We start from the raw sequence: 17,072 nt of genomic DNA, 5'->3' as shown, positions 1-17,072 counted from the left end.
TCATCCACTTGTCCGCGCCCTGTTTCCTGGAGACGCTTTTCGGCGGGTTCTGTTGAAAGTCCGCCGTAAAAATAGAAATAATAACCACGGTTTCTTGATTGAACCTTCAAAATAAAACCTACGTGATGGATTTTGGTTTAAACTGTAACAACTTTATTAATGATATGTCATAAATAGGCTTTTAGTTGTTTTGGTATTTTTGCCGTTCATTATTTATTTATTAATGGGACTGGTAGATAATTAAACATCCGGCATACATGTTGCACCTTTGGTCTTACCAGTCAAAAGGTTCTTTTTTACATTACAAGTTCCCCTTACATATTGATTTATCTGGTTATCTTGTCTTCCTCGTCTTTCTTGGCGTCGTATGTATTATCGTCTTGTTATTTTTTTGCGGAACAGTGCTTCTAGTTTTAATGTGTACATTATTTATTGAGCCTTCGTTAGTGTTGTGCAAGTTTTTAAAAGAAATAGGTAAGAACATGTATGCTTTTATTTTGAAGGCAAATGGCGCTGGTCGTTGTCAAATTCTTCCTAGCTTGCCTGAAGTTGTCAAAATGGCGTTGCTCGTAGTGGGGGATTTGAGTTAGTTCATATTATTCATTCACATTTATTCATTTATTGGGGGAACACACTGCCCATTTGCCACGGAGAGCATGGCAACCCTGGATCAGAAATCGCCAAACGTCCTTCTCCAAAGCCTCTGCTGCAGAATCACGGGGAAAAGCGAAGGTACATCCGTTACTGCTAGCAAGCTTCGCGCTACTGACTACTGTAGTAGTCAGGAACTGCCAAACCTAACCTCATTCAAAAAATCTATTTTTTGTTGTTTCGCGTCCTGTTATTAATCATACATGCTTCACACGAAGCAGTATGTGAGTGATTAACTTCCAGTGGCAAATTCGGTATTAATATTTCACATTAGACCGCTCTGATTTTTCTGTTTATCAAACGTTTTAAGCAGCGGGCGCCGACTCACCAGGTTTGTTTTGCAGACTGAATATTGTAGAAAACGGTTGAAGTTTTACTTAAATAACTGCTGCTCAGTCTTTCGGACAATTGCCGAATTGAAGATAGGATTTTATTAATTTCTTAAGGCCTTCGGGAGTAAACATGTCACTACAATGTCACATTTAAATTATTAAGAAAATATATTGATTTCTTTTTATGTGGCTATCGCTTTAGCTGTGAGGAAAAACGGGACGTAGCGGGGACTCGGTTCGCGTATCTGTCAGCCAATTGGCTTGGCCAGATGCTGCACATCCAGCTGAACAGCTTCACGGTACTTCCACGAGTCGCTGTCTTACACCGTTACTTTTGCTCAAATAAAGTGCTTCGCCTTTCTCGGTTATCTTTTAGATTGCTAGCCACTTAGCTCTGTTTCTAATCTGTGTGGTAAATTGGATGCAGTTGCCTGGCTAGCTGCAGGCCCCTGTTGTAGATAGAGGCAGAAGCAGTGTTTTTTTTTTTTTTTTGTTTTTTTAAGTCACTTTTGATCAAAGGCCCAAAACCTTTGTAGTTAGCAACTGCAATGAGAATTAGCTTTTAAAATATGTATCTAAAGTGTTAGTAACACTGTCCCATCATACATTATCCTTATTAAAGTAATGGCAAATCTGCACTCTCCTGGTCTGCAAGTTCATTTTGTTATATCCTGTTTGTGCTTTTGGAAAATAAGTAAAGTAATGATGTAACAGGGGAAAAAATCCCCCAGTCAACACGCTGTCATTTGTACATTCCTTCAAGCTGTTAGTCATGTCTTGATATTTGTTTTTTGTTTTGTTTTTTCAGCTGAAGTTGCCCACCAGTTCCAGTACGCAGTACGAGTCATTGGCAGTAACTATGCCCCTACTATTGAACGAGACGAGTTCCTGGTGTCAGAGAAGATAAAGAAAGAGCGTGAGTGGCATTTGGATTGATGCTTTCCTCCCTCCCTCTGTGAAAGCAAATCCATTATAATCCACTGTATATTACTTCATTTAGTCATTGTGACATCTGATCCCCTTATGTCAGAATGCCAGCTTTAATACATGTGCTGGAAAATCTTTATTCCACCATACTACAGAATCCTATTTGAATTAAATGGAAGCAAGGTCACACCATTAGTGGGAAAACATTGATCCAAGCTTTGCGGCAGACTGTGAAACCAAAATAGCACAGCACTTACTGTACAGCATTTATTTATCCCAGGTGGACTTATGAGAAGTTTTTGCTTAGTCTTTGTGTATTTTAATTGCAACATTGCCACAAAAGTGATAACTGGATATTTTATATTGGCTAATGATGTGAAACAGTCAGACATTTAAATGAAATTAATTTTGAGTGAGTTTGAGCATATGAAATAATGTATTCCAGTGACTGCTAAAGAAATAGCATTTGTCTTGCAGCTCTAAATGCCAGCAGTGACAGGGTGTACCAGAGCTGGAGGGTTGGTTGTCAATATGAGGGCAGTTATAAATACAAACACAGCATGCTTTATCTTGATGAGCAACTTTGGGCTTTCAGAAGGGCGCTGCAGTCTGCTGGCTTTCTCTTTGAACCTCCACAATACATTTCCTACTTTTCTTTGTCTCGGTCTGCAGTTTTAACAATATCCCATTTGTGGAGAGTTTCTTTTTGTTATTTAAAAACCTGTTTGGCACAGAACCATTTCCAGCTTTGTTCATCTGTTAAATGAGCCATTCATGGAGGAGAAACGCCACCTAACACAGTCGGTCTTAATGCTCTTGCAGTGCTGAAGCAGCGGAGAGAAGCGGATGCAGCTCTGTTCTCGGAGCTGCACAGGAAACTTCAGACACAGGTTGGTATTTGGATTTCTCTCTGAAAGGTATTATTACCCACAGAGGTATTAAAGCTTTAATGGAACAATTTCCCACTTGACGCATGATACAGCCTGCTTGCATAAAACAGAGACCTGTTTAATTTGGTTCAGAGTAAGCCTCTGAAGGGCTGATAACACAGTACTGGTCATTAATTGTATATTAATTTATTTGTTTATTAATAAGTCTCACTAGTCGCCACAGTCACCCCTCCAGATAATAATACTGTTTTGTTTATTAAATGAAAGAGTCTTCCAAAGGGTGCTTTTTGTCCTGTCTCACTCTCCTCACCCCTGCTCAATCATGGCAGATGGTCGCCCCTCCCTGAGGTTGGTTCTGCTGGAGGTTTCTTCCTGTTAGAAGGGAGTTTTTCCTTCCCACTTTCACCTAGTGCTTGGCCATAAGGGGTTGTCTAATGTTGGGGTTTTCTCTGTATTGATTTTGGGTCTTTACCTTAAAACGCTTCGAGGTGACAGTTGTTGTGATTGGGCGCTATGTAAATGAGATCGAATTGAACTGATTTGAAGGTGGTATTTTTTTAATGTTGTTTTCCTGTTTGCAGGGTGTTCTAAAGCATCGCTGGTCAGTTCTCTACTTGTTGCTTAGCCTTTCTGAAGACCCCCGCAAACCATCCAGCAGGGTGGGGAACACACACACACACACACACACACACACACACACACACACAAAATCTTTTAGATTAGAGTAGCTTTACATGAATCAGAGTTAAAAGTCATTCTTATATATCTTACATTTGCCTTGGGTCAACACCCCAGGTGAGGTTTCATCAGACTGGCTACCTCTTTACAAACAGATGATCTGAACTGCAGATGGTGGAAGCTTCAGTGCTTATAGCAACTTATGAGCCATGATGAATATATAAGGATATCCCCTCTCTGTGATATCATACAAAGCCAAGAGTAGAAAGAAAATTAAACTGAATGTTTAAAAGCTCGAGCTTTTGGATCATAGTGATTACGTGTGTATATGCACTGATACTTGATTCTGGAGACCTTCAATGTCTGATTGTACTTCCTAGGTTGGAAACTACGGGGCACTGTTTGCCCAAGCCCTCCCCAGGGACGCCCACTCCACCCCATTCTATTGCACCCGTCCGCAGAGCCTGGCCCTGAGCTATGGGGAGAGGAGCACCGGCCTGTCAGCTAGTGTCGGGACCAGTGGGATTTCAAGTCTAGGAGTTTACACACTGAACGGACCTACACCAACACCACAGCCACTGCTTGCAGGGTGAGCATCTTCATATCAGCTTGTTAAAACTTCAGCTTTCCATGTCAAAGCCACGTACCAGAGGTTTTAGGCAGCCCCGAAAAGCTCTGCAGTGAAGGGTTGTTTTTCTGATGTGTTTGTGTGAGAAGCCCTATGTCAGATACAAGAGGTATCATTTAGTAGCAGAAAGTGAACTTGCCTCTTTCCTCTCAGCTTGACCCCTTATAACACAGTTTAACGGCCATTTAGTCCCATTTTTTTTCTTATTAATAATGCAGTGGGCCTTTAGTAAACAATGATCATTGGGCTGTCTGGGTTCACCTTTGCGTCTTTAAAAGGCAATTTATCCTCTTGAAAACATCAAGTTTTCCCATGGCTCTGGACAACACACAGTGATAATTAAGTAACAGTACAAAGATGTGTGCTGGGATTGCTTTATTTAATGACTGTTCCAGTACTTTCCAAGGGATCAAAAAGTAACTGCTGAATTCCCAAAGAAATTCCAAATTTGAACTCAAATCTTGATTGTGAGATTTCTGTTCTTTGCTGTGATTGTCAGCCACATCATCCATTTTCTTCCACATCCAATTCAGGGTCTTGGGGAAGGTGGGACACTGTCCCAGTTGTGATTGGATGAGAGGCAGAGTACAGCCTAGACATGTCACCAGTATATTGCAGGGCTGAGGTCCCATTTATGCGTTATGCAAACAGTGAGCTCCATACCATTTATACGCACTTTATACTGTTTATAACGTTTCAACATCTCCCTTTATATAATCTGTGAGTCTGGCAGATTACGATTGCATAAAAAACTGACCGATTGCACACACGTGCTGCGGTTGCTGCGACACCAGCTTGAGGTTGCACAGAGGGCCCAGATGGCCAGTGGATTTGAACCCAAGACCTTCTTACTCTGCAGTGCTAACCACTTCAACACAGTACATCCATCTAAGGCAATCCTGTATTCACTCGCATGACCTCTTATTTTGTCAATATTTGCATCCTGGCTGTTGCCACGTTGTGTTTTTTAGAATCAGTGTAATTTAATAGCTAACACTAGGAAGCTTAGTTAGGGAGCTGTAACCAGCGTATAGACACAAGGACCTGCTAATTAGTAATGGACTAATAATTTAATTTCACTCATCAAAACTGAAGCACAAACATTTTGGTCAGTTAATTGCATTTAAAATTCTTTAAAAGGCACCAACAGCACAGTTAAGAGCTTCAGTTCAGTCACTCCACTTATCTAAGGTGAGGTCCAGCAGACAGCAGCTGCTTACAGCTGGCTGTGGTTGCAAAACTGTCAGCAAAAACAGATGAAACGCCCTAGACTTTAAGCTAACCACACCCTTCTTAATGACTGGTTAGACTGAAAATGTTTTTGGAAGAAGGGTTTTGATGCTGTTAAGTTGGTTGTTTTAACATGTTTAACGAGGCTTTGAGGAATAGTTTGGCAAATGTGAGCCTTAAGTGGCCACTAAAGGAACTACAGTGGCCCATGCTGGTTTAGTTTTTCAGCCCTAGAAGGCGCCACTCGATCAGAACAGTATAACTGTTTCATTGAAAAGAGTATCAGTCTTTTGTAAACATGAACATGGCGTCATCCCTAATTATTATGACATTCAGTGCATAGTAAATGTATATACAAAAATCCAGAACGGCTCAGCCATAACTAAAGTAAATGTGCTGTTGTGTTTCAGCCAGCCACCTCAGCCTGCAGCTGGAGGCGGTCAGCCTCTGGGTTCACGGTTAGCCTGGACTTTGCCTGTAAGCTCCTCGCCCAGCTCCGCTATGGTTCCGCCCGCCGCTCGGCCACCCCTCGGGCCTCCGGTCCCCGCTGCCAGAGTAGTGCGTCCTCGCCGAGATGGTGACCCAGCCGGTGAGTGACATGTATACAGTGTGGGTTTCAGGTCTGCACGACCGTGCCAAAAAAATAAAACCCTCCATGACATTCAGTGCATTTACTATGCACTGAATGTCAGTCTGCCCCAGGGCAGCTGTGGCTACAACTGTAGCTTGCCTCCACCAGTGTGTGAATGTGTGCGTGAATGGGTGGATGACTGGGTGTGTAAAGCGCTTTGGGGTCCCTATGGGGGACTAGTAAAAGCGCTATACAAATACAGGCCATTTACCATTTTAATAACAAAAGTTAACTCTTTTTGACCTCCATACATTCTAAATACATAACATGTTGCATTCAGAGGAAGTATCCTGGAGCAGGCTCTGAGCAGATCTCTCTCAATTTATCACTCATAGCCAGACGTCCCCTTGTGTCTCCCATTGTTGTGTCATGTGTTGCATTATTCATTCAGTCTGTCCTGTTGTACATTTGAGTTTATCTGAGAAATCCATGTACCATGAGATCTTAAAGTTTCATTTTCATTTCTCACTTCCCCTCTAACACAATATAATCCTCCACATTCTGCGTGCGCAGGTGAGGTGAACGAGGCGGCGCTGGTGCGGGACATCCTTTACGTCTTCCAGGGAATTGACGGCAAGTTCATCAAGATGAGCGCGCAGGATAACTGCTACAAAATAGACAGCAAGGTACCCAAACTGGCGTCTAGCTTTGTAAAAGCTCTTAATAGACCAATCAGCTCAGCAGGGTACACACATTTCATAGAGTAATAATCATCACCATCCCACAGTGACTTGCAGCGGATCCAAGTCCTGGAGCTCCAGCTGCTCAAAGATCACTTTTCTTTATTAGGCATAATAGATGATATGAAATCAAGACTGTTTTTGTTGACTGAACTTTAGAACCAAGATTCAACAGATCAATATAAAGCTTTTTGGCTCTGAGTCACATCGATCTTCTCCCACTTTCTCTTTCCTATTTTTTTTTTTGTCTGTCCTGACAGTTTATTTAATTCCCCCTCTCCTCCCCTTTTTGCCACATTATCGATGGGAAGGCCATAGATGGAACTTGTCCCATATTCTCACTCCGTGACGCTAAACTTAGACTTGTGTTCGATCTGCCGACACCGTCCACCTGATGGAGACGGAGCCACTGAGAGCACAGATATATTAGTCAAGGATGGAGATATTTTGGAGGCTGCTTTGGCCACTTAAGCTCTCTGTAAGGCTCCAGTGATAAAAGGTTTTTGTTAAGCAGATGAAAATTTAATGCGAACTTTTCAGCCCGGAAACAAGGTCGTCTGCTGCAAGGCGGCCTTGTTAGTCATAGATGTGTTGCGTAAATTATAGTGAGCGATTTAATGAAAGTGGCTGATTAAGATTTTAATTATACCTTGATTATGTCTATAAACTCTGTGCTAGAGATTCCTTTCCATAGGCCTAATATTAAACTAATACTATAGTTTAAAAATAAGCTGAGAGTAAATATTCCAGTATTTGGATCACTGTCAGGGTCAAATCATGGCATGCATAATAGTTACTACATGGCATTAAAAATCACGCTGGCCCTTTTTGTCATACGCTTAACTAGAAGAACAATATGATAATGCAGTCGTCTTCCAAAGCCAGTGCTGCATCTCAGAATTTGCACTAAAATTTAATGGGTTCTACTTTTGCCCACTTTTCTACCAAGTTTAATGAAATACAGCTCGTGAGTTTTTGCCAAGTCCTGCTGATAAATTAGCAAACGGACATAGCTTTGCCTCCGCTCTGGTCTTGGTGGAAGAATAAACAAGCAGATGTTGTTATATGTGTTGTAATGTGTTCTCTGACTCACTAGGTGGTGCTGTGCAAGTCCCTCAGGGACACCAGCAGCAGACTGGCTGAACTTGGCTGGCTCCACAACAAAGTCAGGAAGTACACTGATGCCAGAAGCCTCGACCGGGCCTTTGGATTGGTTGGACAGGTATGTGAGTGCGTGTGCACATTTGCCATGTGAATTAATTGTTCACGTCAGTTTTATCACACAGTCCTCAACTAATGCTTACCTTTCTGTTTCTGTGTTTCTCCACCCACGACCTCTCCTCTCCACTCAGAGCTTCTGTGCCTCACTCCACCAGGAGCTTAAGGAGTACTACAGGCTGCTCTCTGTCCTCCACTCGCAGGTAAACAAAATTAGTGCTGACAATGAGGAAATGTGTAATGGAAAAATCAGCAGACGCTTGATCTAAGGTAATTTCTCTGTGCTGTAGCTGCAGGTGGAGGATGACCAGGGTGTGACCGTGTGCACAGAGAGCAGTCTGACCCTCAGGAGGCTGCTGGTCTGGATGTACGACCCTAAAGTCAGGCTCAAAACGCTCGCCGCCCTCGTCGACTTCTGCCAGGGTGTGTGGACGTGTGCTTGTTGGTTTTAATGTAGGTGGGTGAACATGCTAAACTGAATATAGCATTCTAAGTGTCCCCGCATTGTGTGTCATTAGGTCGTAAGGGTGGCGAGCTGGCTTCAGCAGTTCATGCCTACGGGAAAACGGGAGACCCACAGATGAGAGCGCTTGTTCAACACATCCTCAGCCTGGTGTCACACCCCATTCTCAACTTCCTCTACAGGTGGATATACGACGGGGAATTAGAAGACACCTACCACGAGGTACACATGCCTCTCTGATCTTTTCTGCGCAGTAATAAAAACCTCTTGTAATCAAAATAAATGCAGAGCAGTGCATCAAAATTCAATGAGAAAGATGAATGTCTTTACAGAGAATCGGAGAATTACAGCGCATGTTCTCTCTGACTGCTCTGATGTTTGACCCCAATGAGAGGGAACATTACAGAGAGAGGAGAGCCAGGACGGCCCCTTAAATGAGAACTGATGAGAGGAGTGTAATGGAGACCACAGTGATGAATGTGTCTCCTTTATTTCTCCCCGCCCTTTCTCTCTTTCTATTGCTCTCGCGCACACAGTATTTATGTGTCCAGCGCGGACCATTACCGAGCGCTTGGACTTTTGGTTTTAAGTGCTGTGTTTAAGAACACAGAGTTAGAAATTACTGGAGCTTTCAGGAGTGAAATTACCCAGGAGATCTCACACAGCCTGTGAAAACGCACTCTAAACAACAGCTGTAATTATGGCTGAAAGGCTTAAATAAATAAGGCACTGTAGGTTGTAACATTGCAGAACTCTCAGGCAATGAGCCAGTAAATGCTTATTCGCACTGTTTTCTCCTTTTAACTGCGCACATTTGACAGTGTGCAGTTATTAATAATCAAACTAGAATTAGGCCCAACTTTATTGCATCAGCCACATTGTGTTTTCAGAACAATACATATCATTTTTATTACCACTGAAAACTTGTCACTTTGAAGTTGGAGCGTAGTAGGACATTTTTCATTATTTCAGGCAAGTACGAGTCATTAAACAACAAACGATCAAGAATCAACTTAACTAACCAAGCATGGTATGAAGTAAATGTGTAGTTGGTGTAGCTGACATGGAGCTACACATCATTAGCATCACATAGCTTACCAATGCATGCACACAAACAGGTAGATCAAAATTTGGCACTTTTTTTTAATACAATTTTTTGCAGCATTTTTAAACCTTCATAACTTAATAATTACTTAAAAAACACTTAATCCAACTTAAGGCTTTAGAATTCAAAAAGGCTGTTTGCTTCTGCGTGTAGATCAGGCATTTAAATGTCATCCTTGTGGTTTTCATAGTGACACTGCTTGTGAAAGTCTTATTTCAGCCACACACAGCTTCATAACGATGAATTTAAAGTGAGCCTGACAGTTGATATCAGTTTTTAAAATGTATCCTTGTACACAGCCTTCAGCGCCCTCATTAGACGGCCAGTTGAGGCTGCTGTACTGACACTGAAGTAAATGGATAATTTAAGTGAATGTGACAAAGGATGGAAACCTCTGCAACGGTCTGGACACTGACTATAGACTTACTTGTTCAGTGACAAATGTTACATTAGACTCTGTTCAGCCAAGCGCCTCTTCCTGTCTGGATAAGTACAGTTAGTTCACATCCACTGGTCGTTCATGTGCATATCAGCTACCATGCAGTCAGCTAAGTGTGCTGCTGCTACTCAGTGAAAGGAGTAGATGCAGGGAAAACTGTGCTCATATGGCTGTACTGGTCTTCAACTAAAAGCAGCTGAAGTTTGTCTAAAAAGTTGCTTGTTTTGTGGATGAAGGTGTCTCAATATTAGGTGACTAAGTCGGCAACATCTAGTAGAACTTCTGAGGGAATGGGAAAGGGCTTGTTTGCTGATGGAGGACAGTGAGGGCTAGTTGTAATGGGAAAAAATGTCAAATGCAACCACTGTGCTGGCTATAGAGAAATTAAAAGAAACGATTATGTAACGCAACCTCAGGCTATATCAATATCACTGGGAATGTGGGGTAGCGTATGTCAATATACCTTCAAAGTCAACATGCGTACCAGCGCCTATCTGATTGTTACACCGGATATTAAACCCAGCAGGCAAAATAAAACTGTTAAGTGTGTGTTTTTCTATGTGTGTGTTCATAGTTCTTTGTAGCATCAGATCCCAACGTGAAGACCGATCGTCTGTGGCACGACAAGTACTCCCTCAGGAAGTCGATGATCCCTTCGTTCATCACCATGGACCAGGCACGCAAGGTACGCGTGCCATCACAGATGTCTTCACTGGATGCCAGAGAGCATGCTTTTGTAGACGAGACTGTGAAATGACTGAAAAGGAGCTGCTATCTCCTCCCTTTCTCTTATCCCTTTAGGTTCTGCTGATCGGCAAATCCATCAACTTCCTGCATCAGGTTTGCCACGATAGAACGCCGCCAGGCAAAATCACGGCAGCGTCGAAATCTGCAGACACTCCAAAAGATGGTAAGCGTCTCAGGAAAGCAAATTCATAGATAATACTTCCATTTGTTTTGTTTCTGACAGCCCATAATGGGACATTAAGAAGAAAAACCAGTATGGTGAAGTTGTGAATAGAGGTTTGCTGGCTTTTTCAGAGTGCTGTGTTGCTTTAATTTTAGTGTTTTCATGAAATACGCTCATAACCAACTTGGAGCCTCCTTTTGTGTATATGTGTGTTCTGTCTTCATCGTATTGATTTCATTACACTGTATTGACGTTTGTTGTTTTTAGTGAACACTGGTCGATGCTCTTGGGCCTTGTCCTTCTCTCCTTTTGACTGGAGAGAAGAACTGGGTATACTCAGCTGTAGTCTATTGATTCTGTCTGTAGGACTTCATCTAACCAGTTTGATCTGTGGCTTTTAGAATATGAGCTGAAGGACGTTCTCTTTCTCTCTTATTGTCTAGTAGAACAGTTCAAAGACTTGGTTGACCCTGAATCCAAAGGAAAATAGGAGGGTTAGTCCAAAATTACAGCAAAAATCTAAACGCTTAGGAATAAATAATTGTAATAATTTGATAAATAAGGTACATTTTTTTAATCCATATTAATATTTGTCCATGAATCAGCAGTTTTGAACTCTAATATAAAAAAATTCTTTTAAAAATGTTTCATAAATTTTTTTCATCTTATATAAAAGACCGCCATTCATTAATGTGTAAAATGTAGCCAGCAGAGAAACTCCATTTGATACCTTCTTGCTCACGTAGCCGCAGAGCTGCTGTCTGACCTGGAGGGAGCGTTCCAGGAGAAGATCGACGCGGCCTACTTCGACACCAGCAAGTACCTGCTGGATGTCCTCAACCGTAACTACCTGTTGCTGGAGCACCTGCAGGCCATGAGGAGATACCTGCTGCTGGGCCAGGGAGACTTCATCAGACACCTTATGGACCTACTGAAGTATGGTTTTCCTTCCTGATCTATAACACTGATGATCAAGCTGCAAGTCCTAATTTTCTCATATGCTACATGTTTTAATCTCAGACCAGAGCTGGCCCGTCCTGCCACCACTTTATACCAACACAATCTGACTGGTATCTTGGAGACGGCAGTCAGGGCCACCAACGCTCAGTATGATAACGCTGAGATCCTCAAGAGGCTGGACGTACGCCTGCTAGAGGTAGCATCATCACCTGCTTGTTAGGAAGTAATTGAATTAATAATGAAGAATGATCCTTTTTCTCACTATGGCTCATCTTGTGTGGCCTCCAGGTGTCTCCTGGTGATACAGGTTGGGATGTTTTCAGTCTGGACTACCATGTTGATGGACCGATTTCAACGGTGACTACACACAGCCTCCTACATGTTCTGTTTATTTTATTTTTTTGCATGTGGAAGCTTGAAGATGTGAGTATTACCATTTGTCTGTGTGTATATTGTCAGGTGTTTACGAGGGAGTGCATGGGCCACTACCTGCGGGTGTTCAATTTCCTGTGGAGGGCCAAGAGGATGGAGTACACGCTGACTGACATCTGGAAGGGACAGATGTGTAACGCCAAGTTACTAAAAACCATGCCTGGTACTTAAACGCACACACATACTTAGTGGAGAACTCACTTGAAATTAACTCTCATCCTTCTTTCAGGTTTTTTGTACGTAATCTTTTGCAGCATTATGGCAAAATATATTTATATTTTGATAGCATGCCTACTTCCTGTTGTATAACATGACCCGCCCTTGTGCTCTTTACCCTGCAGAGTTGTCCGGCGTGCTGCATCAGTGTCACATCCTGGCCTCCGAGATGGTCCACTTCATCCATCAAATGCAGTACTACATCACCTTTGAGGTCAGGTCCATTAGCAGCAGCGCTGTTACTATCGCAGGCTGTAAAACCTCAGTAAACCGTATCAGTTACAGTAGTAAACTGTGATGTGTGCGCAGGTGTTGGAGTGCTCCTGGGACGAGCTGTGGAGCAAAGTGCGTCAGGCTCAGGACCTCGACCACATAATCGCTGCCCACGACGTCTTCCTAGACACCATTATTTCAAGATGCCTGCTGGACAATAACAGCAGGGTAACACACAAACACACAAGATTTCTGTGTTCTGTTAGTCATTCCTCTGTTTCCCTGTTTTGCATACCCCTAATGAAACTCTGTTATTGTATCTCCAGTCTCTTTTGAACCAGCTGAGGGCCATATTTGACCAAATCATTGAATTTCAAAGCGCCCAGGACTCCCTCTACCGCTCAGCGCTGGAGGAACTCAGCCTCAGGTTGCAGTATGAGGAGAAGAGGCGGCAGAGAGAGGAGGAGGTAAGTAATGAAAGGGAAGAGAGGTATATTTGTTGTTGTTTTGGCTGGAGATGGATGCATAGTGAGTGATGCTATGTCATCTGTTTCTTGCGTCGTCTTTCAGGGTCAGTGGGGAGTGACGGCCGAGCAGGAAGCAGAGGAAAAGAAGAGGATTCAAGAGTTCCAGGAAACCATACCAAAGATGCGCTCACAGCTCCGGATCCTAACACACTTCTATCAGGTACCAGCTCGAGCCACCACCTAAAGCTGCTGCTCGTCATGAACTGTATTCAGTGGAATCAGCCATTGCAATTCATTTCACTTTTTTCCTTCCCTTCATCTCTCCCTCTCAGAGCATCGTCCAACAGTTCCTGGTGTTGCTGATGACCAGTTCCGATGAGAGCCTGCGCTTCCTCAGCTTCAGACTGGACTTCAATGAGCACTACAGGTTTGACTTTAAAGACTCCAAAACCAAAATGACCTATATCAGAGTTTATTCCATTAAGTTGGTGTCCTTTGAAACTGTAATTATTACCGTTCTAATACTTAGTAGGTCCATTTATAAATTTTACTTAAATCTGTGACTGTAATCTAAAATTATGCGCATTGTTCTCGCATAAAAATGCAGAAAATCATGCATCATGTGATGTTGCAAATATTTGATGACTCCTGCATTTTCCGAGAAGTGGTTAATTTGTTCGAGGCTTTAGCATTTTGAGTGTGCAGATGGACTCTAAATGGAAATAACTGATGTGACTTACAGTAGCCAGGTCTCAGTGGATATGAATCGCATGTCAGGATATGACCTAATCGGCCTAATGCGTCTGAGGCTGCATCCACAGTATGTAGCCAGTGGGGGAAATAATCTGGAAATAACAATAATAATAATCTTTTTTCAAAGATGTGAACAATCTCTACTTTTTATGGTAGTTTCATTTTAATGTAGAGGCATTACTCACATTACATTAAAGTTATACATTGATTTGAATGTCAACTACCAATGTAGTTGGTACAGAGGTTCATTGGGTTCTTCTTACCCTTAGCAGAAAAACAGCCCCACAGCATAATATTTCCACCTCCGTGGTTGACTGTGGGGATGGTGTTCTTTGGGTTACACTCAGCATTTCTCTTCCTCCAAACACAGTCGGTCGAGTTCATGCATCAGAGGTCTATTTTGGTGTCATCTGACCACAGAATTTTCTCTCAAACCTTTTCTGAATCCTTTGGCAAACTTAAGACGGGCCTGTGCATGTGCCTTTATGATCAGGGAGGACCTTGAGCGTTCCATTGAAATTACCACATGGTGGGTTACCAGTGGTGTTCTTGCTGAGTGTTGGCTCACCTGCCTTCAGATCACTAACAGGCTCCTGTCATGTAGTTTATGCTTGATCCACCACCTTTCTCATGATCACCCTCAGTTCAAGAGGCGAGATCTTGCGTGGAGCTCAAGAGTGCAATTGATGGTCATTTTATATTTCTTTTTTTCTAACAGTGATTTATTTATTTGCTAAGGGAAATGGTTTCTTTCATGATATCACTGCTAACATATCTATAGTTTACAGAGAAAATATTAGATCATCTGGGGGGTTTTGTGTGTGTGTGTGTGCGTGTGCGTGTGTGCGTGTGTGTGTGTGTAATCGACTCCTTTCCTCTTCAGGGCCAGAGAGCCAAGGCTGCGCGCCTCAATTGGTGCCACCAGAGGGCGACGACTGTCAAATATCTGATCCTGCAACAGCAGCATTGGATGCTTCCCACATTGGAGTGCAGGGTATGACATCACTGACACGGGCTGAACAGCTGACTTCAGGCGCTTCATGTCGAGGTGATGATGTCATGCCTTGGAGGAGCGATCCAGGAAACGCAAAAAGCATTCTGGGATTGCTGGACCAGCGGCAGTTGCCAAGTAATGACATCAAAGCAGACGGCTTCAATGAAATCAGCTGAGCGGGATCAAAAAAGGAAGCAAGTCCAGCGCTCGAATTCCAGTGAGAATTCTTCAAATTCTAAAATGAACTTTGGGAAAACTGGAGGAGGAGGTAACGAACGCTGCTGTCCGACTGAGCTCCCCACCACACCGGGTCACAGCGGGCCACCTTCCATGGCATGCCTTACTCATGAGAAAACAATAACAAACCTTTGTTCCTCTTGGCAGGGTTCCCAAATCTAGTCCCAACACACATAATGTATGTACATAGTGTTTATGCAAAAATGTCTGTACCTGTTTCTGCATCTGTACACAGCGACACCCGTTGCTCTCCGAGCTCTCACTACGGTTCAGCCGATACAGCCGATATTCATAACACTGTCAGTTTTGTGCTCTTTGCTTCTCAACAAGAGTGTTTCTGCAGGCGTCGGAGCATTAAAACTGACAGGCAAATCGAATATTAAAGAAGTGTGATCAGAGTTGGCACACCCGTTTATCGGCCTAACCCTAGTGTTCCAGTCTCTCCTACTTACAGTGCAGGGTGTTTCTTTTTTGTTTTGTTTTTTTAAAGTGTCAGCTTGACCACACATCACACACAGACTGTTGCACTTGCAGGCAGAATGTGTTCATACAGACTACTTTATTTATTAAGGATCAACATTAGTTTCATTTTACCCGGTTTCTTCTGTAAATAATCAGATTACCTGAGTATCAACCGATGGAAAGACTGTTAAGGGTTGATTTAGATCATATGCAAGTGTGGGTTTCACTTTATTTCTCTCCTTAGTTTTGTGTTTTTGTGTCCGTACGAAAGAGATGCATCATCTTAAGGAACACAATCTTCGCAGCAACCACAACAACCTCACTCCTCCTCACTGAGAAAACCACAGGAAATATAAAACGCTCTGATTTCTGAGTTTCTTTAAGAAGAGAGTGTAAATAATAATTTGTTTATAAATGTCAGCTTGGTCTGTTTTATTTTCTGAGGCTTTTCTGATTTTATAAAGATAAGAGTTCTGTTTAATAGTCTATTAAAGTGAGGTGTGCCTCATATGAGAAAAAGTATTGTAGCATTGATTCAGGCTGGAAATGTGTCAGTTATTAGTTTTCAAATCTCAGAAAGTCCTCCTCGTGTTCATAACCTTTGAGTTTTTGTTAATAAGGAGGAAAAGCTTTGAAAAAACATTTAAGTCCAAAGCGGTGAATTATCAGTCAGATTTGTGCAGTGAGGTGAAAGTTTTGACATTTGCAGATAAAGGCTCACTAACGGCCCAAATTACAGTCACTGTCAAATCCCTTATTAGCCCCGCCCTCATTAGCGTTTAATTATACATTCAAATAATAAGTACTTTAACATCTGTTAGTAGTGGGTTTTTTGGTTGTGTTGTTTGTTTGTTTTTTTATATTAAGTTGTGTTTTGAAGCAGTGTTGCTGACTGAAAAATATTCCACAGGGAAAATATGTACTTCTGCTGATTTATACTCCAATTTTGGTAAACTGTCAGTATTTGTGACAGCCTCTGAGAAGCCCTGGCCCCTCTGTGTGAACGTGTGCGATAGTCAAGTTTGATTTTCGATGTGTGGTTTGTTTGTTTTTTTTATTTTCAGTGAAACACATGGGTGCTGCTTATGGTCTGAAGACCACTTAAATGCTTTGGGACAATGAATTCCTTCAAATAGACATAAAAAGATGAAGTATCACTCTAAAGCTGAACCTGGTCAGCGGTTATGGGCTGTATGTTTCTGTCTATGTTGTATAGCACATAATGTATAGTTTAAAAAAAACAAAAAAGGGATACAAACTGTCCTGCTTTTTCTTTAATAAATTTGCTTTTATATCAATGTGTGGTGGCTTTCTACTTTGGTGGACGTGGTGCTATGCAGCTTTGCGTCTGGGCTGGATTTGTTTGAACTTGCTGCCACCTTCTGGGGATGAGTCAAAAAGGATCGACCTTGTCTAGGTAAACATTCCAGAAGAATATGCTTCGCCTGATTAGGCATCCTTCTTACTTACTCTAGGCCTCGCCTTCATTTTACCTGGGAAAATCTTCTCTAAAGTATAGAAAATAATATTTTAAAGGCCATGTTGTACTAACACCA

The 17,072-nt window shown here is 42.3% G+C and overlaps 1 protein-coding gene across 3 annotated transcripts; it reads left to right on the top strand.

Annotated features, from left to right (window-relative positions):
• The first annotated feature begins 513 nt into the window (after positions 1-513).
• On the top strand, positions 514-16,814 carry tubgcp3 (tubulin gamma complex component 3). 3 transcript variants are annotated; one of them, XM_082525711.1, is made up of 23 exons: positions 517-732; positions 1,792-1,899; positions 2,733-2,800; positions 3,382-3,459; positions 3,859-4,067; positions 5,747-5,925; positions 6,481-6,593; positions 7,744-7,869; positions 8,000-8,068; positions 8,156-8,288; positions 8,384-8,550; positions 10,447-10,557; positions 10,674-10,782; positions 11,529-11,718; positions 11,803-11,938; positions 12,031-12,099; positions 12,202-12,337; positions 12,516-12,604; positions 12,700-12,831; positions 12,930-13,070; positions 13,174-13,290; positions 13,403-13,497; positions 14,707-16,814. In XM_082525711.1, exons 1-23 carry the CDS (start codon positions 657-659, stop codon positions 14,771-14,773), a joined length of 2,718 nt encoding a protein of 905 aa, XP_082381837.1. In that variant the 5' UTR covers positions 517-656; the 3' UTR covers positions 14,774-16,814. The 3 variants fall into 3 exon arrangements, with proteins under 3 accessions (XP_082381836.1, XP_082381835.1, XP_082381837.1); XM_082525710.1 differs by having other exon boundaries at positions 514-732; positions 8,162-8,288; positions 13,403-16,814; XM_082525709.1 differs by having other exon boundaries at positions 515-732; positions 13,403-16,814.
• The last annotated feature ends 258 nt before the right edge of the window (positions 16,815-17,072 follow it).

The sequence above is a fragment of the Aulonocara stuartgranti genome, assembly GCF_965226115.1.
Source record: "Aulonocara stuartgranti genome assembly, chromosome: 23".
NCBI classification, from domain to species: Eukaryota; Metazoa; Chordata; class Actinopteri; order Cichliformes; family Cichlidae; genus Aulonocara; species Aulonocara stuartgranti.
The sequence above is the reverse complement of the archived record's forward strand: the minus strand, read 5'-3'. Positions and strand labels throughout refer to the sequence as shown.

Excerpts from the sequence above, each read along its gene's own strand:
- tubgcp3 (XM_082525709.1), top strand. The coding sequence starts at position 657 with ATGGCAACCCTGGATCAGAAATCGCCAAACGTCCTTCTCCAAAGCCTC. Across the intron at positions 2,801-3,381 it reads ACAGGAAACTTCAGACACAG|GGTGTTCTAAAGCATCGCTG; the intron begins GTTGGTATTTGG and ends TCCTGTTTGCAG. Across the intron at positions 12,832-12,929 it reads TGCTGGACAATAACAGCAGG|TCTCTTTTGAACCAGCTGAG; the intron begins GTAACACACAAA and ends TTGTATCTCCAG.